The 22,939-nt window shown below is 42.0% G+C and overlaps 1 protein-coding gene across 1 annotated transcript; it reads left to right on the forward strand.

Moving 5' to 3' along the window:
- The first annotated feature begins 2,549 nt into the window (after positions 1 to 2,549).
- Positions 2,550 to 20,989, forward strand: NIT2 (nitrilase family member 2). The gene is made up of 10 exons (XM_053564484.1): positions 2,550 to 2,694; positions 5,207 to 5,325; positions 6,930 to 7,050; positions 8,461 to 8,549; positions 15,435 to 15,528; positions 16,119 to 16,193; positions 17,457 to 17,535; positions 18,413 to 18,511; positions 20,416 to 20,471; positions 20,828 to 20,989. Exons 1-10 carry the CDS (start codon positions 2,667 to 2,669, stop codon positions 20,917 to 20,919), a joined length of 852 nt encoding a protein of 283 aa, XP_053420459.1. The 5' UTR covers positions 2,550 to 2,666; the 3' UTR covers positions 20,920 to 20,989.
- The last annotated feature ends 1,950 nt before the right edge of the window (positions 20,990 to 22,939 follow it).

A 22,939-nucleotide genomic window follows, 5' to 3' on the forward strand; every position in this document is an offset into this window, starting at 1 on the left:
TTTGCCCTCTGTCTGAACACCAAATCAGTGGCAAAGCCAGAACTAGAACCCAGTGACTAGTTTTTCCATCATGCCCAGAAAGTGTTAAAGAAAAATTTTTTAAAGTTTTAAGTTTCTTTGTTTACCTCTCCCTTCTCTAGAAACAATCCATATAGTGTCCAACTCAGCAGCATCCCTGCAGGCAACCGAGTGAGCATAGCTCACCTCAAGCTCTTTGTCTTGATGGCTCTTTCCCAGGCTTCACATGCCTCTCTTCTGCATGCTCCTTTCACAGTCCACTTGTGTGTTCTAATCCAAAGACAGAACCTTGTCTTACTTAAACTGCTAATGACTCCTAAGTCAATCTCCAGCCTGGACATCTAAACTTGAGACTATGTCTACCTGCCTACTGGGCATCTCCATCTGGATTGTCTACAAGCACTTCAAATGCCCCAACAAGTTTAGGACCACTGTTAGATACAACCTTATAAACTTGGAAATCTAGATGAAAAGGATGTGTGTGTCTATATATGTGTATGTTTAATAGGCTATAAGTGATGGGGAGGGCCCGTAATCAGTGGGTAGGGCACCGGCTACATACACGGAAGCTGGCGGGTTCAAACCTGGCCCAGGCCAGCTAAAACAATGACAACTGCGAAAAAAAAAAAAAATAGGCAGGTGGTGGGCACCTGTAGCCCCAGGTACTTGGGAGGCTGAGGCAAGAACCACTTAAGCCCAAGAGTTTTAAGTTGCTGTGAGCTGTGATGTCCCAGTACTCTACCAAGGGAGACATAGTGAGACTGTCTCAAAAAAAAAAAAAATGCTGTAAAATGGCCAAAAGTGACCCTGAAACCTCAATATCCAATAAACATAGCAGAGATTAAAAGTTTATTAAAGATCTTCCAGCCAGGTCCAGGAATTGGTATGTTCCCCACCCCCAGCTTTTTATTATTAAAGTTAAAAAAGTTAAAACTTTTACAGGCCATGCCTGTAATCCCAGCACTTGATCCTAGGAGTTTGAGACCAGCCTGGGCAATATAGGACTCATCTCTACAAAAAAATTTAAAAATTAGCTGGACAGTGATAGTATGCTGCCTGTAGTCTTAGCTACCTAGGAAGCTGAGGCAGGAAGATCCCTTGAGCCAGAAAAGTTCAAGGTTACAGTGAGCTATGATAGTACCATTGCACTCCAGCCTGGGCAACAGAGGTTGACCCTGTCTCAAACAAAACTTACAAATTTTAAAAATAGTACTATTACCTGAAAGGGGTTCAATGGTGTACCCAGAGAGGAGAACAGTAGAATTCTTGGGATGAGGCCAGGTAGATCTTTTGTTCTGGGAGGGGAGGTGGGATAAGGGTTTAGGCCCCTAATATTACCAGCTGTGTGTCCTCTATTTAATGTTTAACCATGTTTGCTTTATCTCTACCTTTTCTTTCCCTTTCAGAGATGGGGTTATTGCTTTTTTGCCAAGCTGGCCTGGAATCCTTAGGCTTAAGTGATCCTCTCACCTCACCCTTCTGAGAACATACTCATTTTACTGACCATTTTCATGTGTTTGACAGTCTGACACTTCAGCCTTTAATACTTATTCATGGACTTCCTAAGAGTAAAGACATTGTCTAATATTACACAAAATAATTCAAAAAAGCATTAAATATCCAGTACCTAACATGTCTCTAGTCCACAATATTCATTCGTTTATTTTAGAGAGTCTTGCTCTGTCTCCCAGGTTGGAGTGCAGTGGCATCATCACTGTAATTGGAACTCCTGGGCTCAAGCCATCTTCCCACCTCAGCCTTCCAAAGTGATGGGATTACAGGTGTGAAACATCTAATCCAGCCCATAACATTACTTCAAAAGCTAGGATCCGTTTCAATATAATCTAAACTATTCTGGATCATTCAAAAAGACAGCAAGTTTTAAAGTTCATTTAAGGTTTTTTTCTCTTTTGCAGTTTTTTGGCGGGGGCCAGGCTTGAACCCTCCACCCCCAGTGTATGGGGCCGGCACCCTACTCCTTGAGCGACAGGCGCTGCCCCCTTTTAAGTTATTTTTGGTTCACAAATCTAACACAGCAAAACAAAAAAAAAGCAAATTAATAAATATAAATGCAATAATATAAACGCAAAAATCCTAAAATAGTGTTATCAGCAAACAGACTGAAGTGTATTAGAAGACTACTTGTTGCTGAGGACTTTGTGTTTGAACTTTCAGTATCGCAGTTCTTTCTGAGGCCACCGTAACCTAAACCAACCAGGGTCATTCCATTCCCGTCACCGCGACTTGTTCAAACAGGTCAAGCCAATCAGTCTATGGTATTACCCTGGCCGCAGAGATAATGCAACCAGTTGGAAGTTCAATCCTTTTGCTGAGAATCGGCAAACACAGTCCAGGTGTTAAATATTTACCAGCACAGTCAACCTAGGTCCCTTCCGCTTTGCACCTTTGCTTATGGAGGCATTCTTTTTTTTTCCAGACTGTGTCGTAATTAACCGTTTCTCTTCAGTCTCTCCTGGGCCAAACAGGAGGCGCCCAAGGGGTGTTGGGGCAGGCAGCAACGCAGACGCTCTCCAGGCTGCAAGCGAGCTCGGGGGTGGGCGGGGCCTGCCTCGACGCCGTAGCCCCGCCCCTCCGACGCTAGTCCCGCCCCCGCAGCGCCGCGGTCGTCGGCCCTTCTCACATCGCTGATGGTGCTTCCCTCGAGAACCATGGCTAGTAAGTGGTGCGGTCTGACGCGGCGGCCGGAGCCCGCCGGCGGGGAGGCATCGGGGCAGAGCTGGGAGAGCACCGGCGCTCAGCCCCTCAGCTCCGGGTCTCCGCAGCGCTCGCGGCCTTCCCTGACGCAGGTGTGCTCGGGGCGGTGGGGAGCGGGGCAGGCCCGGCGCGCCAGGACTCCTGGCCCCGGGCCCACGCCCCGCGCCTCCTGTGGCCGGCCGTGCACTGTCCGCGGGACTAGGGTCCGTGGCGCGGGTTGCCTGCGCTCTCTTGAGTGTTTTTAAGTGACGTGGCCGCCGCGGTCCTCCCTCCGCGTCTCACTTTACAGGCCACGTTACGCGGATTGTTGCTGTGCTGCTCACTCTGTTCAGGGATTTTGTACAGCTTTCCCTCTGCAAGTCTGCGTCCTCGTCTGTAAAATGGTGTTAATGTTCCGTCATAGAAGTTTATACGTGCCTGGACCTGGCACACATTCCTTTAAATGTAATTCTCGTCAAAGTTTATTCTCTTTTTTCCCTTATTAAGGCCTTCATTGTTAGATTACGATGACTATTAGGCAGCCTTAAAAGTCATTGTATCTTCACTTTACAGAGAAGTGATTAGTTTCTCATCCTCAGTATGGAGGACCTCCCCAGTGGTGAAATCCCTGCTTCAGCACCTCTGTGGAGGGGTGATTTGCAGACTGACAGGCAGTCCCACGGATGCTTAGGACCCTTGCTTTTGTGGGTGGGATGGGGAAGAGAGGAAGCCCTGAGTTAAGTTATTTTAGCCATAATGAGCTTTATTTTCCCCATCAGAAGCAGACACAAAGCCCAGCTTCTGAGTTACAGGGGACATCTTTAGTGGCCTTGTGTGCTGTCCTGGTGACAGCCCAACGTAACTGCCCCAAAGTAATCCCAGCTTTTGCTACCTGTTTTGGTTTCATTTGTTTTCCTCCAGTCCCTGAAATTGTTTAACAAGCTGCATTTAAGATTAAATTTAACTTTTCTTCCTCTATTTAGGATAGACCAAGGAGTGGAACATCTGAATTTCCTACTTTAGGGCTAACCAAGGATAGGAGATAGGGCAGGCCATTACTAATAACTCCTGACATTTTGCAGAGCTCCATAGGTTACTATGTGCTTTGGATCTTTTACTGTGGTCTCTCAACAGACCATGAGCAGAAACTGTGTGTCAGTCAGGGTCCAGGCAGGACACAGAAACCACACTAGTAACTTGAACAAAGACAATTTTATATACAGAGTTATTAGCCAATGAAAGGTGATTAAGAGCTAAAAGAGAGCTCTAAAGAATACAGGAAAAGCAAAAAATATAAAAACTATGTGTACTATACTAAAACAATATATAACTACTATCTCAAGGAAGGAATAAGCTTGGAAGAGCCCCCAGCTTCCTTGCTGCAAGGCTGAGAACAGACCTAGTTGGCAGGCTGGCTCTGATTTGTGGGGCCCAGTCTCCTTGTTCTGATAGTAGGAAAAAAGCACTGTTAGCTTTTCTTTCTGCAGTGACTCTCTCAACTTCTCGTGTTATTTTCTATTTAATGTCTTCCGTTGGCCACAGGCATATTTATGGGATGGGTACAGGTACTTGGGACCCCTGCCCTGTGGCCAGGCACTTGTACAGACCACCAGTTGTCAGGTTGGACTCATGTACCTGCTGTGTCCCATCCAGAGATAAAGAAGTTGAAACAAGGGGCAGCGCCTGTGGCTCAGTCGGTAAGGCGCGGGCCCCATATACCGAGGGTGGCGGGTTCAAACCCAGCCCCGGCCAAACTGCAACCAAAAAATAGCCGGGTGTTGTGGCGGGCGCCTGTAGTTCCAGCTACTCGGGAGGCTGAGGCAAGAGAATCGCTTAAGCCCAGGAGTTGGAGGTTGCTGTGAGCTGTGTGAGGCCACGGCACTCTACCGAGGGCCATAAAGTGAGACTCTGTCTCTACAAAAAAAAAAAAAAAAAAGAAGTTGAAACAAACATCTCCCCTCCAACGAGCCTACTGCCCCAATTTTCAGTGGATGAGCAACTTTGAGAGGATTGTTCTTTCTATCCTAGTGTGTGCTCAGAGTCTCTGCTGAAGGGAGAGGCAGGAGGCGCAAGATTAAATAAGAAGGGATAGGACCATGTTCATACCCAGTCTTTTTAGTTCAGGTCACGTTCTCGTTTCATCCCCCTACAGTACGTAGTAAGAATCTGGTTCACTTTAGCTTCTTGTGCCTGGCATGGAGCTTCGCCCATGAATGTTGCTCGACCTCAGCGCTATTAACATTTTTGGCAGGATGATTCTTTGTTGTAAGGGGCTGTCCTGTGTATTGTAGGGTGTGTGGCAGCATCCTCAGCCGCTATCCATTAGATGGCAGTGGTGCTCTATCTGCCCTATCAGTTGTGGCAATGAAAAATATCTCCAGACATTGCTAGATGTCCTCAAGAGGACAAAATTGCCCTCTGTTTGAGAACCATGCTTCTATTTGAATGTAGCAGTCACATCTGACAACTCTTTTCTTTTGTCTTATGTCCTCAGCTTTCCGCTTGGCCCTCATTCAACTTCAAGTTTCTTCTATCAAATCAGATAACGTCACTCGAGCTTGTAGCCTTATCCGGGATGCAGCATCACAAGGAGCCAAAATTGTTTCTCTGCCGGTCAGTATGGGGGCAGCCATCCTCTGCCAGCCACTGTATCCCCAGCAGAACAGTGTTTGCTAGCTCTCGTTGTCCTTTGTATGCCAGGGTCTAGTCGTGTCCCAGGCTGGTTTGGATGTGCCAGCATGGTTACGGGTCCTTAACTTTAGGCTCATCTACTCTGTTCAGAAGAGGAAATCAAAATCCTGGTATGTTGAGGCACTTGCTTAAAGGTAAAACACTCAGTGCTTGGATATGTACTTTGTTTCTTATATAATTAAGTTTTTATAAGCCTAGAACATTTATCACTAAGCCTCCAACATATTTTTTAAACGACTGTGGTATCTTTTTGAAATTTTTATTTAGAATAATTCCTATAGATTTAGGGGTATAAGTGTTGTCTAATTAAAAAGATTAACCGTCTAGTGGCCTGTGGCATCTTAAAGCTAACAGGACTCTGCATCTCTTTGGTAGGTAGTTTCTGTAACAGCAGAACCAGTTGAAAGTCACACTACATTTGTTTGTGAGCAAGTATAGGATCAGTCCCAGGGAGCAGTGCCCAGAAATCAGGACATCCATCTCCTGGGGATCAGTGGAAACTATTCCAAATAGCACCTTTCCCCCACCCGGCTATGGGGAGGAGCCATACTTTTACAAAGCCTGGCTAAATTGGCTGGAGAGTTTGCAAGGTCACCTTGTGTTTTAGGCAGGCTCCAGTTGATCACAAATGTGGCCACTGAGCAGGGATCTCAAACAAGGGAGCTCGAGATCTTAATGTTAATCCAGTCTTCCTTATGCTGCCAGTCACGGGACGACTGGTACTTGTTACCTAATCATGGTCTTATGTTGGTTCATGTTGCTGAGGGTGAGAGTATAAAGTGCAGGAGTGAAAGCCCTTGAATTCTGTGCATGCCCACTTCACTGATTAACATGCATCTTATATAAGCTGCCAGTCTTTGGCCTTGAGGTTCCTAGCACCTGGTATCCAGGTGAGTTCATTAAATGCCAAATGAATGAATTAGAGATGAAGTCTAGTAATTTTTGCCTTTTATTTTCTGACATGTCACAGAGCTGTTAAAGACAGACATACCCTGCATGGATGAGCGACTTTGCAGGACCAGAATGATCATGCTGGGAAGGGAACTCAGAAACAACTCATTTTATAGATGAGGAAACATCTTAACCTCAATGGCTTTCAAAGCTTTTGTATTTTTTTTTTCATAAATAGGTTTTATTGCTTTACATAGTTATATAATTGTGAGCTGGATTCATCCTAATACCCAAGTCATGTGAGTAAGTCTGATTGAGCTGGGTGCCCAAGGTTGGAACTTGGGAGTTGTCCCACAGACTAGAGGCAGAGGCAGGACTAGCTTCTGCTAGCATGACCAGGATCTGGTAGAGCTCATATGACTTGTCTCTTGACCCTTCTGGGGCCAGTCTTGCCTGTGGGAACAGGCTGTTCAGCTCTGGGACATCAGTGTTTTTCTCATTAGCTGTGTTTTACCCCTTTAAGTGAGAGCAGAGCCAGAAGCAGCAGCTATATCCTCTAATAGCACAACTTTAAAATGGGTTGGGTGTTTTGGTGTCCCTCCCCCACCCTTTTTTCACTGCCAACATTATTCTAGGAATGCTTTAATTCTCCATATGGCACGAAATATTTTCCTGAATATGCAGAGAAAATTCCTGGTGAATCCACACAGAAGCTTTCTGAAGTAGCAAAGGAATGCAGCATTTATCTCATTGGAGGTAACTTCCCACCTGTAGGGAATAATGGCCTGAATATTAAAAACATCTGAATGAGCTGGGCATGATGGTGCACATCTTTCGTCCCATCTACTTGTGAGGCTGAGGTGGAAGGAACTGAGCCTAGGAGTTTGAGGTCGGCTGGAGCAATGTAGCAAGACCCTGCCTCCAAAAACAAAACACATCTGAATGATTTGTGATGTTACATTTAAAGTGTGGAACACAATTCAGCCCCTGAAAAGAATGAGGTAGATCTATATTGGTAATGCGGAAAGATCTTTAAGTCATACTATTAAGTAGAAAAAAAAGTTCAGCATAGTATGAACAAAATACTATTCAGAAGAATCCCCCACACAAGAAAACTATATATTTTTATATGTAGTTTTGTATATAAAAGCATAGTAAGTATTGGAGAAGGACATATACCAAACTAATAATGAGTATTTTCCCTGGAAGTGGAGTGAGAATATAGGAGCAGGTAGAAATGTGGAAAGAGAAATTGTATTTGTGTGTTTCTTTTTATACTAATATAGGATTGGGAAAAATATTTTAATTCATAGAGGCCACAGTCATAAATTTTAAAATATTCTATTTGCTTAAATAAAAAAGAAGCACACCAAATAAAATTATTTCTGTATTATGATATATTAAAGATTAGAAATGAATAAGAGGTAGGGAAACAAAAGCAAAGCAAGAAGCAGAGATGGAGCTGCATTCGGTGGTGAAGAGACTTGGGACTTCTCATTCTTTTTTTTTGTTTGTTTGTTTTGGCGGGGGGCAGGAACAGTCTCACTATGTTGCCCTCGATAGAGTGCTATGGAGTCACAGCTCACAGCAACCTCAAACTCTTGGGCTTAAGCCATTCTCTTGCCTCAGCCTCCCCTGTGGCTGGGACTACAGGTGTCTGCCACACGCCCGGCTATTTTCTTCTTGCAGTTGTCGTTGTTGTTTAGCTGGCCCAGGCTGGGTTCAAACCCTCCAGCCTCAGTGTATGTGGCCATGCCTTAACACTGTGCTACCAGCACTGAGCTGTGACTTTACATTCTTGAAGCCTTTGGGGATGTAGGTTTGTTGTAGGACCTGGGGAATTTAAGCTGAGCAATAGGAAATTTTTCATTAAGTGTTGCTCAAGATCATGGCTGAATTTCAGGAACCGTTTGGTTATTTTTTAAACCCGTTTTTGCATCTGACCTAATTATATTTCATCTACATTTTGGAGTTTATCTCTGGAAGATCATAGTCAAGAAGGAAAAAAAAAAACATGATTACATAACCTGTAGAAAATAGTAAACTTTATTTTTGGACTCAAGTGACAAATTTATCAGGCCTTTACTGTTATCACAAAAGAATTGCTCTATTTTAAAAATTCTTTTTCTTATTGTTTTGTGTGCCTGTGTATTCTGTCAATAAAAGGTTCCATCCCTGAAGAGGATGCTGGGAAATTATATAATACCTGTACTGTGTTTGGGCCTGATGGAACTTTACTAGTAAAGTACAGAAAGGTAAGTGGGGAATATGGCATCTTAAATATTTGCTGTGAAGTCCCCTGGTCCCTGTCGTTATACTGTACACACGTCAGACTTTTTATTTATTTATTTTTTATTAAATCATAGCTGTGTACATTAATGCGATTATGGGGCACCATGCACTGGTTTTATATACAATTTGAAATATTTTTATCAAACTGGTTAACGTAGCCTTCCTGCATTTTCTTAGTTATTGTGTTAAGACATTTATGTTCTACATTTGGTAAGTTTCACATGTACCCTTCTAAGATGCACCATATTAGAATTACCCACCAGTTACCCTCCCTCCACTGATCCTTCCCCCCTCCCTTCCCTTTCCCCTTTCTCCATATTCTTATGTTATAATTGCTTTATAGCTTTCATATGAAAGCTATAAATTAGTTTCATAGTAGGACTGAGTACATTGGATACTTTTTCTTCCATTCTTGAGATACTTTGCTAAGAATATGTGCCAGCTCCATCCCTGTAAACATGAGAGAGGTAAAGTCTCCATCTTTCTTTAAGGCTGCATAATATTCCATGGTGTACATATACTACAATTTATTAATCCGTTCGTGTGTCGATGGGCACTTGGGCTTCTTCCATGACTTAGCAATTATGAATTGGGCTGCAATAAACATTCTGTTATATCTTTGTTATAATGTGATTTTTGGTCTTCTGGGTATATACCTAGTAGAAGAATTGTAGGATCAAATGGCAGGTCTATTTTTAGATCTCTAAGTGATCTCCAAACATCTTTCCAAAAGGAACGTATTAGTTTGCATTCTCACCAGCAGTGTAGAAGTGTTCCCTTTCCTCCACATCCACGCCAACATCTCTGGTCTTGGGATTTTGTGATATGGGCTAATCTTACTGGAGTTAGATGATATCTCAAAGTCGTTTTGATTTGCATTTCTCTGATGATTAAGGACGATGAGCATTTTTCCATATGTCTGTAGGCCGTGTGCCTGTCTTCTTCAGAGAAGTTTCTCTTTAAGTTCCTTGCCCAGCCTGAGATGGGATCACTTGTTCTTTTTCTTGCTAATACGTTGGAGTTCTCTGTGGATTCTGGTTATTGAACCTTTATCGGAGACATAACCTGCAAATATCTTCTCCCATTCTGAGGGCTGTCTGCTTGCTTTACTTACTGTGTTCTTGGCTGTGCAGAAGCTTTTTAGTTTGATCAGGTCCCAGTAGTGTATTTTGAAGCTGCTTCAATTGCCGGGGCGTCCTCCTCATAAAATACTCGCCCTTGATTTCTTCAAGGGTTTTCCCTGCACTCTCCTCTAGTATTTTTATAGTTTCATGTCTTAAGTTTAAATCTTTAATCCAGTGAGAGTCTATCTTAGTTAATGGTGAAAGGTGTGGGTCCAGTTTCAGTCTTCTACAGTCGCCAGCCAGTTCACCCAGCACCATTTGTTAAATAGGGAATCTTTTTCCCACTGAATGTTTTTAATTGGTTTGTCAAAGATAAATAACGGTAGGTAGCTGGGTTCATCTCTTGATTCTCAATTCTGTTCCATACATCTACCTCTCTGTCTTTGTGCCAGTACCATGCTGTTTTGATCACTATCGATTTATAGTATAGTCTGAGGTCTGGTAGCGTGATTCTTCCTGCTTTGTTTTTATTTCTGAGTAATGTCTTGGCTATACGAGGTTTTTTCTGATTCCATATAAAGTGAAGTATTATTTTTTCAAGATCTTTGAAATATGACAGTGGAGCTTTAATATGTCAGACTTTTGATTGAATGGCAAAGGTAACTATTCTTTTTGAGACAGAGTCTCACTTTGTTGCCGTTGGTAGAGTGTCACGGTCATAGGTCACAGCAACCTCAAACTCTTGGGCTCAAGCGATTCTCTTGCCTCAGCTTCCTGAGCATCTGGGACTACAGGCACCTGCCACAATGCCAGCTATTTTTTTTTTTCTTTTGGTGTTGTTGTTGTTGTAGTTGTCCTTGTTGTTTTGCAGGCCCAGGCCAGGTTCTAACCCACCAGCCCTGGTTATGTGGCTGGTGCCCTAATCACTGAGCTACAGGTGCTGAGCTGGCTATTCTTTTTCTTTTTCTTTTTTTTTTTTTGAGACAAAGTCTCACTTTGTCACCCTCGGTAGAGTGTCATGGTCACAGGTCACAGCAACCTCAAACTCTTCAGCTCAAGTGATCCTCTTGCCTCAGCCTCCCAAGTAGCTGGGACTACAAGCATCCACCACAATGTTCAGCTGTTTTTAGAGATGGGGTCTCACTCTTTCTCAGGATGGTCCCCTAGCAATCCACCCACCTTGGCTGCCCAGAGTGCTGAGATTACAGGCTTGAGCCACCACACCCGGCAAAGGTGGCTATTCTTGACCATTCCATTTTATATAAATTTTAGACTCAGCCTGTCAATCTCTACAAAGAAACCATATAAAGAGTTTTTATTAGGATTTCATTGATAAGATAAAGACTAATTTAGGAAGAGTTGACACCTTTGAAGTATTAAATGTATACATATTTAGTGTCATTAAGTCTCCCTGATGAATTGATCCTTTTATCATTTTTCTTTTTGTAGCATCTCTTGTCACAAAGTCTATCTTATCTCTGCTGTCACTGTAGCTACTCCAGGGTTCTTAATGCTTCCTTTGCAGAGTATGTGATTTTCTAATCCTCTTATTTTCAATCTATAAATGTTTATATATTTTACTTTGTTTCCTTTATCTTGAGGAAGGCAGGAAAGTCAGAGAAGATGTGGTGACAGAAGTATAAGTGAGAGGGGGGAAGAGAGAGAGACCTGGTTTTATATTTTAAATGGGTTTCTTATAGACAGTGTATAGTTAGGTCTTTTTTCATTCATTCATTTTGATAATCTGCTTTTTAACTGGAGTTGTTAGTCCTTTTATAGTTAATGTAATATTGGTATGGTTCGATTTAGGTGTATAGAGATTTTACTCTTTTCTTTTTTTTTGCAGTTTTTTTTTTTTGGCCAGGGTCGGGTTTGAACCCGCCACCTCCGGTTTATGGGGCCGGCGCCCTAGTCCTTTGAGCCACAGGCACTGCCTGAGATTTTACTTTTTTATTCTTTGTTCCTCTTTTCTGCATTCTTTTGGATTATTTGAATTTTTATAGAATTCTATTTTAATTTATCTATTGTCTTTTTAGTTATACCCTTTGCTTTTTCTTTTCCACTTCTTGCCCTGGGAATTTTAATATGTATCCTTAACTTGTTATAATGTACTTAGCTTTAGTATTGTATCACTTCATGTGATTTTAAGAGCTTTGCAACGGTATAGGTCCATTTCCTCTCCTCTCCTCCTTCTCCTATTTGTGCTACAGTTGTCCTTGTATATATATATATATATATGTGTGTATATATATATGTATATGTATATATATATATATATATATTTTTTTTTTTTTTTTGTAGAGACAGAGTCTCACTTTGTCACCCTCGGTAGAGTGCCGTGGCCTCACACAGCTCACAGCAACCTTCACCTCCTGGGCTTAAGTGATTCTCTTGCCTCAGCCTCCCGAGCAGCTGGGACTACAGGCGCCCGCCACAATGCCCGGCTATTTTTTGGTTGCAGTTCAGCCGGGGCCGGGTTTGAACCCGCCACCCTCGGTACATGGGGCCGGCACCTTACCAACTGAGCCACAGGCACCGCCCATAAATCCCACAAAACAATAATATTTAAATAGTCATATGTATCTTAAAGAAATTAAGAGGAAACAATCTATATTCTTACTCAAATATTTACCACTGCTAGCACTTTTGTTTCCTCTCTGCAGACCCCAGTTCTGTGTGGCATCTTTTCTTTCAGACAAAAGGGTCTCCTTTACCATTTTTCCAGTGAGGATCTGCTAGCTAGGATCTGTTATAGTTTGTTCATTTTTAAAAGATGCTTTTGGTAGAATAGAATTCTGGGTTGACAGTTTGCTTTTTTTTTTTCCTGATGAGAAGTTGGTAGTAATTTGCATTGTTCCTTTGGATATAATTGATTTTTCTCTTTCTCCTTTCAAGATGTTTTTGTAATCTTTAGTTCTTAGTATTTTGGCTCTGATGTTCCTAGATGTGGTTTTCTTTGTGTTTGTCCTGCATGGTGCTTCTTGAGTCTATAAATTTAAATCTTTTGTTACATTTAGGAAATTTCTGTTATTTTATTAAATATGATTGCTGTCCTGCTATCTTCTTGTGGAACTCCAATACATGTATACTGTATTTTTTGATACTGTTGCGAGGTCATCAAGCACTGCTTTTTGTTTTTCTAATATTTTTATGCTGTTCTACAGATTGGACAATTTCTGTTGATCTCTCATGTTCATTGACTCTCTGTCATCTCCAATTTCCTGTAAGCTCATCCACTGAAATTTTTAAAACATTTACATACTGAATTTTTCATTTCTAAAATATCCTTTTGGTTCTTTGGTATAGTTTTTCTTTCTCTGTGATATTATCTATTTGTTTATTCATTAAGAACATAGTTTTTGTTTTTGAGACAGTCTCTGTTGCCCTGAGTAGAGTGCTACAATGTCATAGCTCACAGCAGCCTCAATTTCCTGGGCTCTAACAATCCTCTTGCCTCAGCCTCTTAAGTACCTGGGACTGCAGGCACCTGCCACTATGCCCAGCTAATTTTTTGGTTTTAGTAGAGATGGGGTCTCACTCTTGCTCTGGCTGGTATCAAACTCCTGAGCTCAAGCGCTGCACCCGCCTTGGCCTCTCAGAGTACTAGGATTATAGGCGTGAGACAGCGCGCCCAGCCAAGAACATTTTTACATATTTTTTCTTGAGCTTAGTTTCAATGGTAGCTTTAAAGTCTTCAGTAGTTTGTCACATCTGAGCTGTATCAGAGTTTGTGTCCATTTGATTGCCTTTTCTTTGGAGCTTATGTCACATTTGTTTGTGTAGCTAGTAATTTGGGACTGTATATTGGATTAGATGTTATATGGATTCTAAATTCTACTCTACTCCTCCAGAAAGTGCTGAGTATTTTTGTTGTAACAGGTAGTTAACTTGACTGTACTCATATGCGAAACTATCTCCTCTGCAAGGTAGGCAGCAACTTCAGCTGCTCTGTTGCATGTGACGTTGTTTAGCCTTAGCTAGGCTGCTTGGTGGCTGCCCCACTCATATTTAATTCAGTGCTCAGCCAAAGTTGGACAGATTTTTTATGTGGAATTTAGGGCTCTCCCTCTTGGACTGTCTCCTTTGTAAGATTTCCCCCTTCCTTTATGGAAGGCTGGAAGGCTGCTTCGAAACTCTGTGGTTCTTTAAGCCAGTGTGATTATGGGTGGTTTTCACCACCATTAACACTACCTGGGGCCTTTCTTAACAGCTGTAAGCAAATGGGAAACTCACTCAGTGCTATTCCCTTCTTTCTTGTGTTGCCTGTTTTGGGTCCTTCTTCCTTGCTGTAAGTAGTTGTGCCTTCCTTTTATTTTGTCCTGAGTTCATAACAGGGGTCCTCAAACTGCGGCCCGCGGGCCACATGAGGCGGTATGATTTTATTTGTTCCTGTATTGTTTTTTTACTTCAAAATAAGATATGTGCAGTGTGCATAGGAATTTGTTCATAGTTTTTTTTGTTTGTTTTTTTTAACTATAGTCCGGCCCTCCAACAGTCTGAGGGACAGTGAACTCCCCTGTTTAAAAAGTTTGAGGACCCCTGGTTTAACATGAGAGCAGGTCTGATAGGAGCTACTCTGTCAGGGCAGGAAGAACAGCTAGCACTGGCCTATTAACCTGCTCTTTGCAGTGCATCTTTACAGTATTGAGTTCTCCAGTCCATGGATGTACTCTATATGCTGACATTTATTAGGCTTTCTTTAATTTCTCTCAATTTATTTTTATAGTTTTTTGGATATAGTCAACATCATTTGTTGGATTTATTCCTCACTGGTGTTTTTTGTTCTTTTATTTTCCATTTCTTGCTTATATACAGAAGTAAAACACATTTATGAAATGACATGTATATAGCAACCTTGCTAAACTCACTCATTAATTCTAATCATTTATCTGTAGATTTTTTTTTTTTTTAGTTTCTACGTATACAGTCACATCAACTCAGAATAATGACAAATCTGTCTTTTTCTTTCCTCTCGTCCTTTTTTGCTCCCTTCTTTTCCTTGTGCTTTGTTCAGGATCTCTGATATAACGCTCAGTAGCAGGTATCTTTTGTCTTGTTCCCAGTTTCAGAGGAAAGGTTTTCATTATTAAACCATTAAGTATGAAGTTTGTTCAGGTTTTATACAGATACTCTGTATCCAATTTAAAAGTGCCCTTCTTAGGAGAGTTTTTCTATTTTGTTTTTTAAATCAAAAATGGCTCTGGAAGTTAACCAGATGGTCATTCTGTGTCTGTTGAGGTATAATCATATGATTATGTGACTTTTATTCTTTATTTTGTTAGTGTAGTAAATTTCATGGATTGATTTTCTGATGTTAAACCACATTTGCTTTCCTTGAATAAATCCAATTCAGAAGTGATGCATTATTATTTAATTGCTGAATTTAATTCACAAAATTTTTACCTATTTTAAATGCCTACCCATTCTTCATGAACATCTACTTTCAGTTTATCAGTTTGATTCTGAGTCTTCAATTGGCATTTATAGTGAGTAAGAAATTAACACATAAATTATTCCCCATAAGAAACCTGGATATTGATTTGCATACCACATAGATACAAGAGTTATAAAAACTACAGCATCATTTTTCCAGTTTCCTGCAGTAGAATTCATTTTGATAAGATGTCAGTCAGCTTGTGGGGTGGATTATGAGCAGGTTGGGGGATACTGTGTGTATGGTTGATCATGGAGCACCTCCTGTATCTGCCCATGGGAAGATAACTGTCGTTAATGTCGTGAACTCTGCTGGAAAAGAGGTAACCATGTCAATTATTTGTGATGCAGATCCATCTGTTCGACATTGATGTTCCTGGGAAAATTACATTTCAAGAATCTAAAACATTGAGTCCGGGTGATAGTTTCTCCACATTTGATACTCGTACGTACCAGATTCAGTTGGCTGCCCTAAGCAATCTCAGTAGATGATCAGGTCTTCCTTCCTTCCTTCTTATCCTTTTCTTCTCTTCTTCTTTCTCTTTCTTCTCTCCCTCCCTCTCTTCTTTCTTTTTTCCTTCCCTTCCTTCATCCTCTTCCTTTCTTTCTCTCTCTCATTACTTGCTTCACATGACCTGACTGAAAGACCAGAAGTGAGAAGGACAATGATCAGAGATCTGGGAAGTTGAGGCTTAATTGAGAACTAAGGATTTGACATGACTTTGCTCTTTCATTTGACAATGACCTCCTACATGGTTTCCAGAGTATACTTACTAGGCCATGATGGAATACCTCCCACCTAAGAACACCTAGATAATAAGCATTTCATTGGAATGAATGTCTCATCCCTACTCTGCTGACACAAATGACGAGAAATTAAGTAGGAATAAGCTTATAACTTGTCTCTACCTCAGGTCCTGTGTTAATTTATCCCTGGCAGTGTTTCATGATCATTATGTCATGGATACTGTTTCCTGCCACTCCCTGCTGTAGGACACTGACTTTTCATTTGTATATTTTCTGTTTGCTGTTTAGCTTACTGCAGAGTGGGTCTGGGCATCTGCTATGACATCCGGTTTGCAGAGCTTGCACAGATTTATGCACAGAAAGGTGAGGCAGCACAACAGGTGTGTTACGTAGGTCCTTGGAGCCTAGTCTCTGGGGGGGAAGAAGAGGGAGTCAGAAAGCCCAGAGAGAAGTCTTAATCTCTGCATTGTCAGCCCTTTACCCCCATGTGGTTGTGTGTGTATGGTTGGGTTTTTGGAGTTTGTAGCGTAGTATTCCATGTAGCTGAGGGAGGAGCTGTGCTTCTAAATGCCTGCTTATTCTTGAGTCTTACTCATTACTATGTTTGGAAAGAATCATTTGGAGACCAATAGAAATGAGGAAATGGTTTACACTCTCAGGGATTTCACCGCTCAGTAGTCCTAGACATAGGGTACGGTAGCAGTGTGGTCAGTCATATTTTGGTCCAGACAAGGAGAAGTGTGTTAGTATCTGGGAGCAGCATGAAACCAAAAGATGTGGGTTCTGGTTCTAACTCTCCTCCTTAATTGGCACAGTACTGTGCTTAAATCTATCCTCTAGAGCAGGGGTCCTCAAACTTTTTAAACAGGGGGCCAATTCACTGTCCCTCAGACTGTTGGAGGGCCGGACTATAGTTTAAAAAAAAAACTATGAACAAATTCCTATGCACACTGCACATACCTTATTTTGAAGTAAAAAAACAAAACGGGAACAAATACAATCACACCGCCGCATGTGGCCCGCGGGCCCTAGTTTGAGGACCCCTGTGAGCAGTGTGGTTCAGTTTAATCATAGGAATAGTATAAGGATTAAGGATAAAGGCCCTCATTTAACCTCAGTATTGATTTGCATCCCACATAATATCCTTCCTAGACTGCTTGAAACTACTTCTGATTCGAATGTCACTTAAAGTGAAGTGGATGAAATTGGTTTGATTGCCTGCCCACCTCAAGGTGCAGGTTCATGGGTGAACCCAGAGGGTGAACCATTGCTGTATAGCTTTGTCAGTATCAAGACAACTACTCTGCCCCTAATTTCAGATGAAAGTAATGAAAACATGGTGGTTGGTCATGCGTTGCCGATATACAGTGCAGAGAGAAATTTGAATGGCAGTTGTCTGCTTTTGTCAAGTGAAGTCATGTGTTGTGATTTTGGTCATCAGTGCCAGTTTTCTTGTGTCTTTAAATTCTGAGCCATGTCTAATGGTGCTAGCACTGTCTGACTTGGCTGACATCTTTTCATGCTTGGGAAGTTTTGAGTTTGGTCCCTGCTGGCTAAGGAACGGGAGAGGTTAGTGTGGATGGGTGTCCGCCTTCATCCACGGCTGTTCGGCTTATCTCTCCCAAGGCTGCCAGCTGTTGGTATATCCTGGAGCTTTCAATCTGACCACTGGACCAGCCCACTGGGAGTTGCTTCAGCGAGGCCGGTAAGAAAGGAACCAAATGATATTCAAGTGTCTCTATGTTTTTCTTTGTGTAAAGATTTCCAGTTTAGGCTCAGTGCCCACAGTGCAATAGTTATGGCATTGGCCACATACACCTCAAACCCAGTCTGGGTCAGCTAAATAATGACGGCTGCAACAAAAAAATAGCTGGATATGGTAACAGGCGCCTGTAGTCCCAGCTACTTGGGAGGCTAAGGCAAGAGAATTGCTTAAGCCCAAGAGCTTGAGGTTGCTGTGAGCTGTGATGCCATGGCACTCTACCAAGGGCAGCACAATGAGACTCTGTCTAAAAAAAGAAAAAAAAAATTCCAGTTTAGTGAAAGTACCAGGCTTCCCAATGGAGAATTCTGCCTCTGGCCCAAGGTGCCTTGGTATCCAACTAGAAGGGACAAATCTACCTTCTCAGAAGCCACAGCACCACACAGCCCTGCAAGGCACATTACACTGACAAGGTGACTCTGTTCTCTCTGCCACGTTGACTTGCTGTAGCCAGAGAAGTGTTTTTTTCCTCAACTACAGATTGGCTTATGCCAAGGCTTCTCAACAGCAGCACTGCTGACATTTTGGACGAGGTACCACTTCACTGTGGGAGGCTCTCCTGTGCATTGCAGGGTGGTTAGCAGCAGCCCTGAGTCATGGCAGACACTGACAAATCTGGTGGACAGTCACCCGTAGATGAGAATCATTGGCTTATGCAGTAAGATACTTTTTAAAGAGAAGGTTCCATGGCTTTGGCTTCCTTCTACATCTGAGCTAGCCTGTACTGTTTTATTTTTTAAAAGGATTGTCCCCTTGGGATAGAAAAATGTCACAGATCTACAGTATATGATTTATCTCTTTTTTTCTCCATTGACTACAGAGCTGTTGATAATCAGGTTTATGTGGCCACGGCCTCTCCTGCCCGGGATGACAAAGCCTCCTATGTTGCCTGGGGACACAGCACCGCTGTGAACCCTTGGTGAGTGACACTTGGTGGACAGGCTCCGTAGGAGCTAGAAAAGCCACAAGGACTGGTGGGTGGTCTGGTTCCTGAGCAGCCAAGCACCCACCTCACTCCCATTTCCGGATGTGTCCTGCCAGATTTCTCCCTCTGTACGAGAAGCTTCCACTTGAAAACTATATGAGAAAGAAATTATCCTGTCCTTAATCAAGTCTGGCCTAAGCCCTCTTCTGAGTTTTTAGGTGACCTTCATTGTCAGTCAGACTTGGATCACATGGGAAAACAAGGCAGCCGTGAAAGGCAAGTGGTTTTAGTAAAACCAACCTGTTGCTTTTGGTTAAAATTTAGGCTAGCTTGCTATTCCTAAGGCAAGAATGAGTTAACAGGGAGAGGACTTTGTTCCCAGCTTGATGAGAAGAGGAGCAGGGAGGATGGGCTCAGTAAGGGAATCTATGACCCCATCCTTGTGAAAGGGTAAAGCATTTTATTACTCAGTGAAACCAGCATACTAGTCTGCCCAGAGGCACATACTGTCATATGCTAACACACATACCTTGCAGTCTGCGTTTGTACAGTTTTCATTGTACTCTCGCACCTGTGATCTCAGCTGGAATTCTCAGGGACTGTCCTTTTTAAGCTCAGTTTCTAGATGGTAGAATTGCATTCACAGAGATAGAGGGGCTAGCACTGGGGTTTAGATCTCTGATTTTGCCTTCACAGTTTGAATTTATTCCACACCACTCTGCATGAACACACACACATTCCATGTATTTCTATAGTTTCAGGATGAGTATGCCAGAAACAAGACTGAGAAAAGTTAACTATCACTGTGGAGTTCCTGGTTCTCTTGACTTTATAGGACATAGAGCTTAATGTGTGTAGTGGGGAGGCCTTGGAAAACGTGACTTGTGAGAGATTCTTCGTGGTTCTCCTGACCATTACATTTAAGGGACATTGGAGGACTGGAAGGATGGATTAAGTTGGCTAGAAAGTTTTCTGGAACTTCAAGTTCTACGGTCTAGTTGTTGGTACTTGGGAATCCTGGCCTTTGCCTCTTGGGCAGCTTTGCTCCCGTGATCCTGTGGATCTCCTGATCAAGTTGGCTGCTTCTGACACAATAGTTGTATATGATGTATTTCTTCTTTGTGCAGGGTTGGGAGCCATCTGCTTATATTAACATTGGAGTGGGTCGCTGAGGTTAACATAGAGATTTTTGAATGCAGGGCATATAGGGAAGATTTAAAAAGAGCAGAAAAGGATTCAATTACATGGGATTAATGGTAGTGGTTGTTTTTGGCTATTTGGTAAATGGCCCCAGTTATGTCAGATTGTTAAATCAGATTAGTTTGGAGACAACCTGCTCTGTTGTTCCCTTGTGTGAGGGAGGGGCTCCTGCCACTTCTACCAAGACCGACCCCACAGGCTGAAATCTTCCCTCAAATCTGAAACTAAAGTCCAGATGGAGATCCCAGTCCAGCCTTCCCACCCTCAAATAGGGGAGCAGCCCAGCAGGTGTGAAGGGCAGATCTTCACTGCCCTTATAAAGGGTCTCACAAAAATACACTCTCGAGGGCATGGAATGGAGCTTCCTGTTGATTGCAGATAACTCTTAATCCCATTTCTTTATAACCAGATAACTGCCATTTCCCAGCAGTTTGCAGCATATAAAACATACTGCAGTTTTCTCACTAAGCCCTCATAGAGCTTGTATTTCCACTTATAGATTAGGAAGTAGATACTCAGAATGAGTTTTTACAAGGCCATATAATTACTTAAATGATGAGAGGAATTTACACCTGTCTTCTTGTTTTAAATCTCAGATTCTTTCCCCTTTGTCCTGTGAGTTGGGGAAGAAAAACATAGGGATCTTGACTATCACTAAAATCAGTGAATCCGTTTATTTTACCCTGCCTCTTTTTCAGGGGGGAGGTCCTAGCCAAAGCTGGCACAGAAGAAATGATCGTGTATGCAGACATAGGTAAGGTTTTGCCCAGGCAGTTTTTAGGTCTCTGGTGTCCCCGTTAGTTCTGAGGCCAGATTCCATAGCTGTGTACTCCCTGTCACTTGGAAAGGCTCCTTTATGCCCCTCATTTTTACTTGCAGATATTCTAGGGTCTGCTTCTGTGGCCAAGCCCTGAGGGCTATAGCTCATCTTAAGTTTGTTTGGCTTGGTTTGAAATGATGCCAGTGCCATTGCCAGGCTGTCTGTACATCTTGGCAAGGCTGATGTTACTTACTTGCTGGGACTTAGGTGGTTTTTACAGTCTGGGGGAAAGGGTCTCTGGTTAGTGAGGTGTTGCAAATAATTAATAATGTACTTTTCTGTTTTTGCAGACCTGAAGAAATTGGCTGAAATACGCCAGCAAATCCCCATTTTTAGACAAAAGCGATCAGACCTCTATGCAGTAGAGATGAAAAAGCCTTAAAGTTTATGTTTCCAACATGTCATGAAATAGGATGATATGATTCTGCAACATGATCGACTTCCCAATTCAAGAACAAATATATTTTATCATGACCTGATGTTTAATTTTTTAATGGAAATCCTTTTTTAAAAAAAATTTCAGTCTGTTCCTTCCCAGGAAGCTCTCTGATGACGGAGCCTCCAGCACACTGACGTTCTCTGTATCACATTAGTTAAAAAGGATGTAGGGAGGAGACTAAGGACAGAAAGAGGGGCTAGCCCTGAGGCCTCTTCTGTGTTTAAGTTGCCTCAAAGCAGTTGGTAGAAGTGTGAGATGTTGGTTTCCTGATGGTTGGTTCACCTAACTTGTGTCCTGGACCTCTTATCTCATTTGCTGGAGTTGTAATCCATTATCTAGAGGACTTGGTCTGGTACTGTTATTTTCCAAGCAGTACCTTAAATTTCTATTTTTGGTCCATAAGCAGCTATAGGACAAGGTGGTAGATACTTGGTGTTTGTCAAAGGAGCTGGGAGCCCTTTCCTTCCTAGCAGCTTTTGTGCTCAAATTTAAGAAGGAGCTAATCATTCAACCACAAACCCATGGGGCAAAGACTGGGCCAACAGTGAGCTCTATGGCAGAACGGTAGTGGTGGCATTTGGTGAAGGCAACTTAGTATCGATGTCTGCAAAAAACTCTGTGAAGTGTCTGAAAATCTTTTTCTTTTTGCTTTTTTCCCCTAGTAATATTTTCTAGCTCCATAGATAAAGAACCACTGAGTCTAATATTTCTTTTTTTTTTTTTTTTTGTAGAGACAGAGTCTCACTTTATGGCCCTTGGTAGAGTGCCGTGGCCTCACACAGCTCACAGCAACCTCCAGCTCCTGGGCTTAAGCGATTCTCTTGCCTCAGCCTCCCGAGTAGCTGGGACTACAGGCGCCCGCCACAACGCCCGGCTATTTTTTGGTTGCAGTTTGGCCGGGGCCGAGTTTGAACCCGAGTCTAGTATTTCTTAAACTTTTTGGTCTCAAAATTTTTTTGCACAATTAAAAATTAAGGACTGAGCTAGTATACTTATGGTGTGCACACCTGTAGTCTTAGCCGCTTGGGATGCTGAAGCAGGATTGCCTGAGCCCAGCAGTTGGGAGTCCAACCTAAGCAATACTGCAATACTCTTATCTCCATAAACATTAAAGATGTCAATGAGTTTTTGTTTATCTTTGTTATAGGTAATGGTGGGCTGGTAATTGTTTAGTTGAGAAAAAGCTCTGATTTTGCTGATTTTTGTGGTATACCATGGCTGAGTTCAGGCTATCAAATTGATACCTATGAACACTGAATTGGGAATAGACGTGCACAGTCAGCTCTTATGAGTTGGTGCAATCCCACTCTAACACACCACTGGTTTTAGATAGGTATTTACCATATTGGAAAATAGAAAAATTCAAAACAAGTACCTGAGCATATGTTCCATTAGTTACAAGAAATGCAAGCTTCAATGTCATTTAGCCTCAGGAAAACAACATTGTAGACTAAGAAGAGAAGTAAAAAGGATAATGTCTTTTAAAATTAATTTTTAAATTTATAATTAACACAATTGTATTGACATTTTAAAAAAATTAAGCAATAGTTTGTTAAAATTTGACACATAGCCACAAGCCATTGTAATGAAGATAATAAACATATTTACCCTTCCGGAAGTTTCCTTGTGCTTTTATAATTTCTCTGGCTAGTCCTATCCTCATTCACTGATAAGCTTTATCACTACAGATTAGTTTGTGTTTTGTAGATTATATAAAAATGGAATCATGCCATCATGCCATGTATGCTTTTTCCTACTATATCTTCTTTCAATGTAATTATTTGGAGATTCTTACGTGTGTGCACCAGTAATTCACTCCTTTTTTATAACTGAGTAGTAGTCTACTCATTGTATGGCTATACCACAATCTGTTTATCCATTTACCTGCTGGTGGACAATTAAAATGTTTCTAGGTTTGGGCCATTGCCAAAAAAGCAGCTTCACAGATTTCTTTTAAAGGATA

The sequence above is a fragment of the Nycticebus coucang genome, chromosome 16, assembly GCF_027406575.1.
Source record: "Nycticebus coucang isolate mNycCou1 chromosome 16, mNycCou1.pri, whole genome shotgun sequence".
Lineage (NCBI taxonomy): Eukaryota > Metazoa > Chordata > Mammalia > Primates > Lorisidae > Nycticebus > Nycticebus coucang.

What these genes read in the sequence shown, in the direction of transcription:
- NIT2 (XM_053564484.1), top strand. Translation starts at nt 2,667, where the DNA reads ATGGTGCTTCCCTCGAGAACCATGGCTA. An exon ending in ACAGATTTATGCACAGAAAG is followed by an intron (nt 16,194 to 17,456) that starts GTGAGGCAGCAC and finishes ATCTCTCCCAAG; the next exon opens with GCTGCCAGCTGTTGGTATAT. An exon ending in AGCACCGCTGTGAACCCTTG is followed by an intron (nt 18,512 to 20,415) that starts GTGAGTGACACT and finishes CCTCTTTTTCAG; the next exon opens with GGGGGAGGTCCTAGCCAAAG.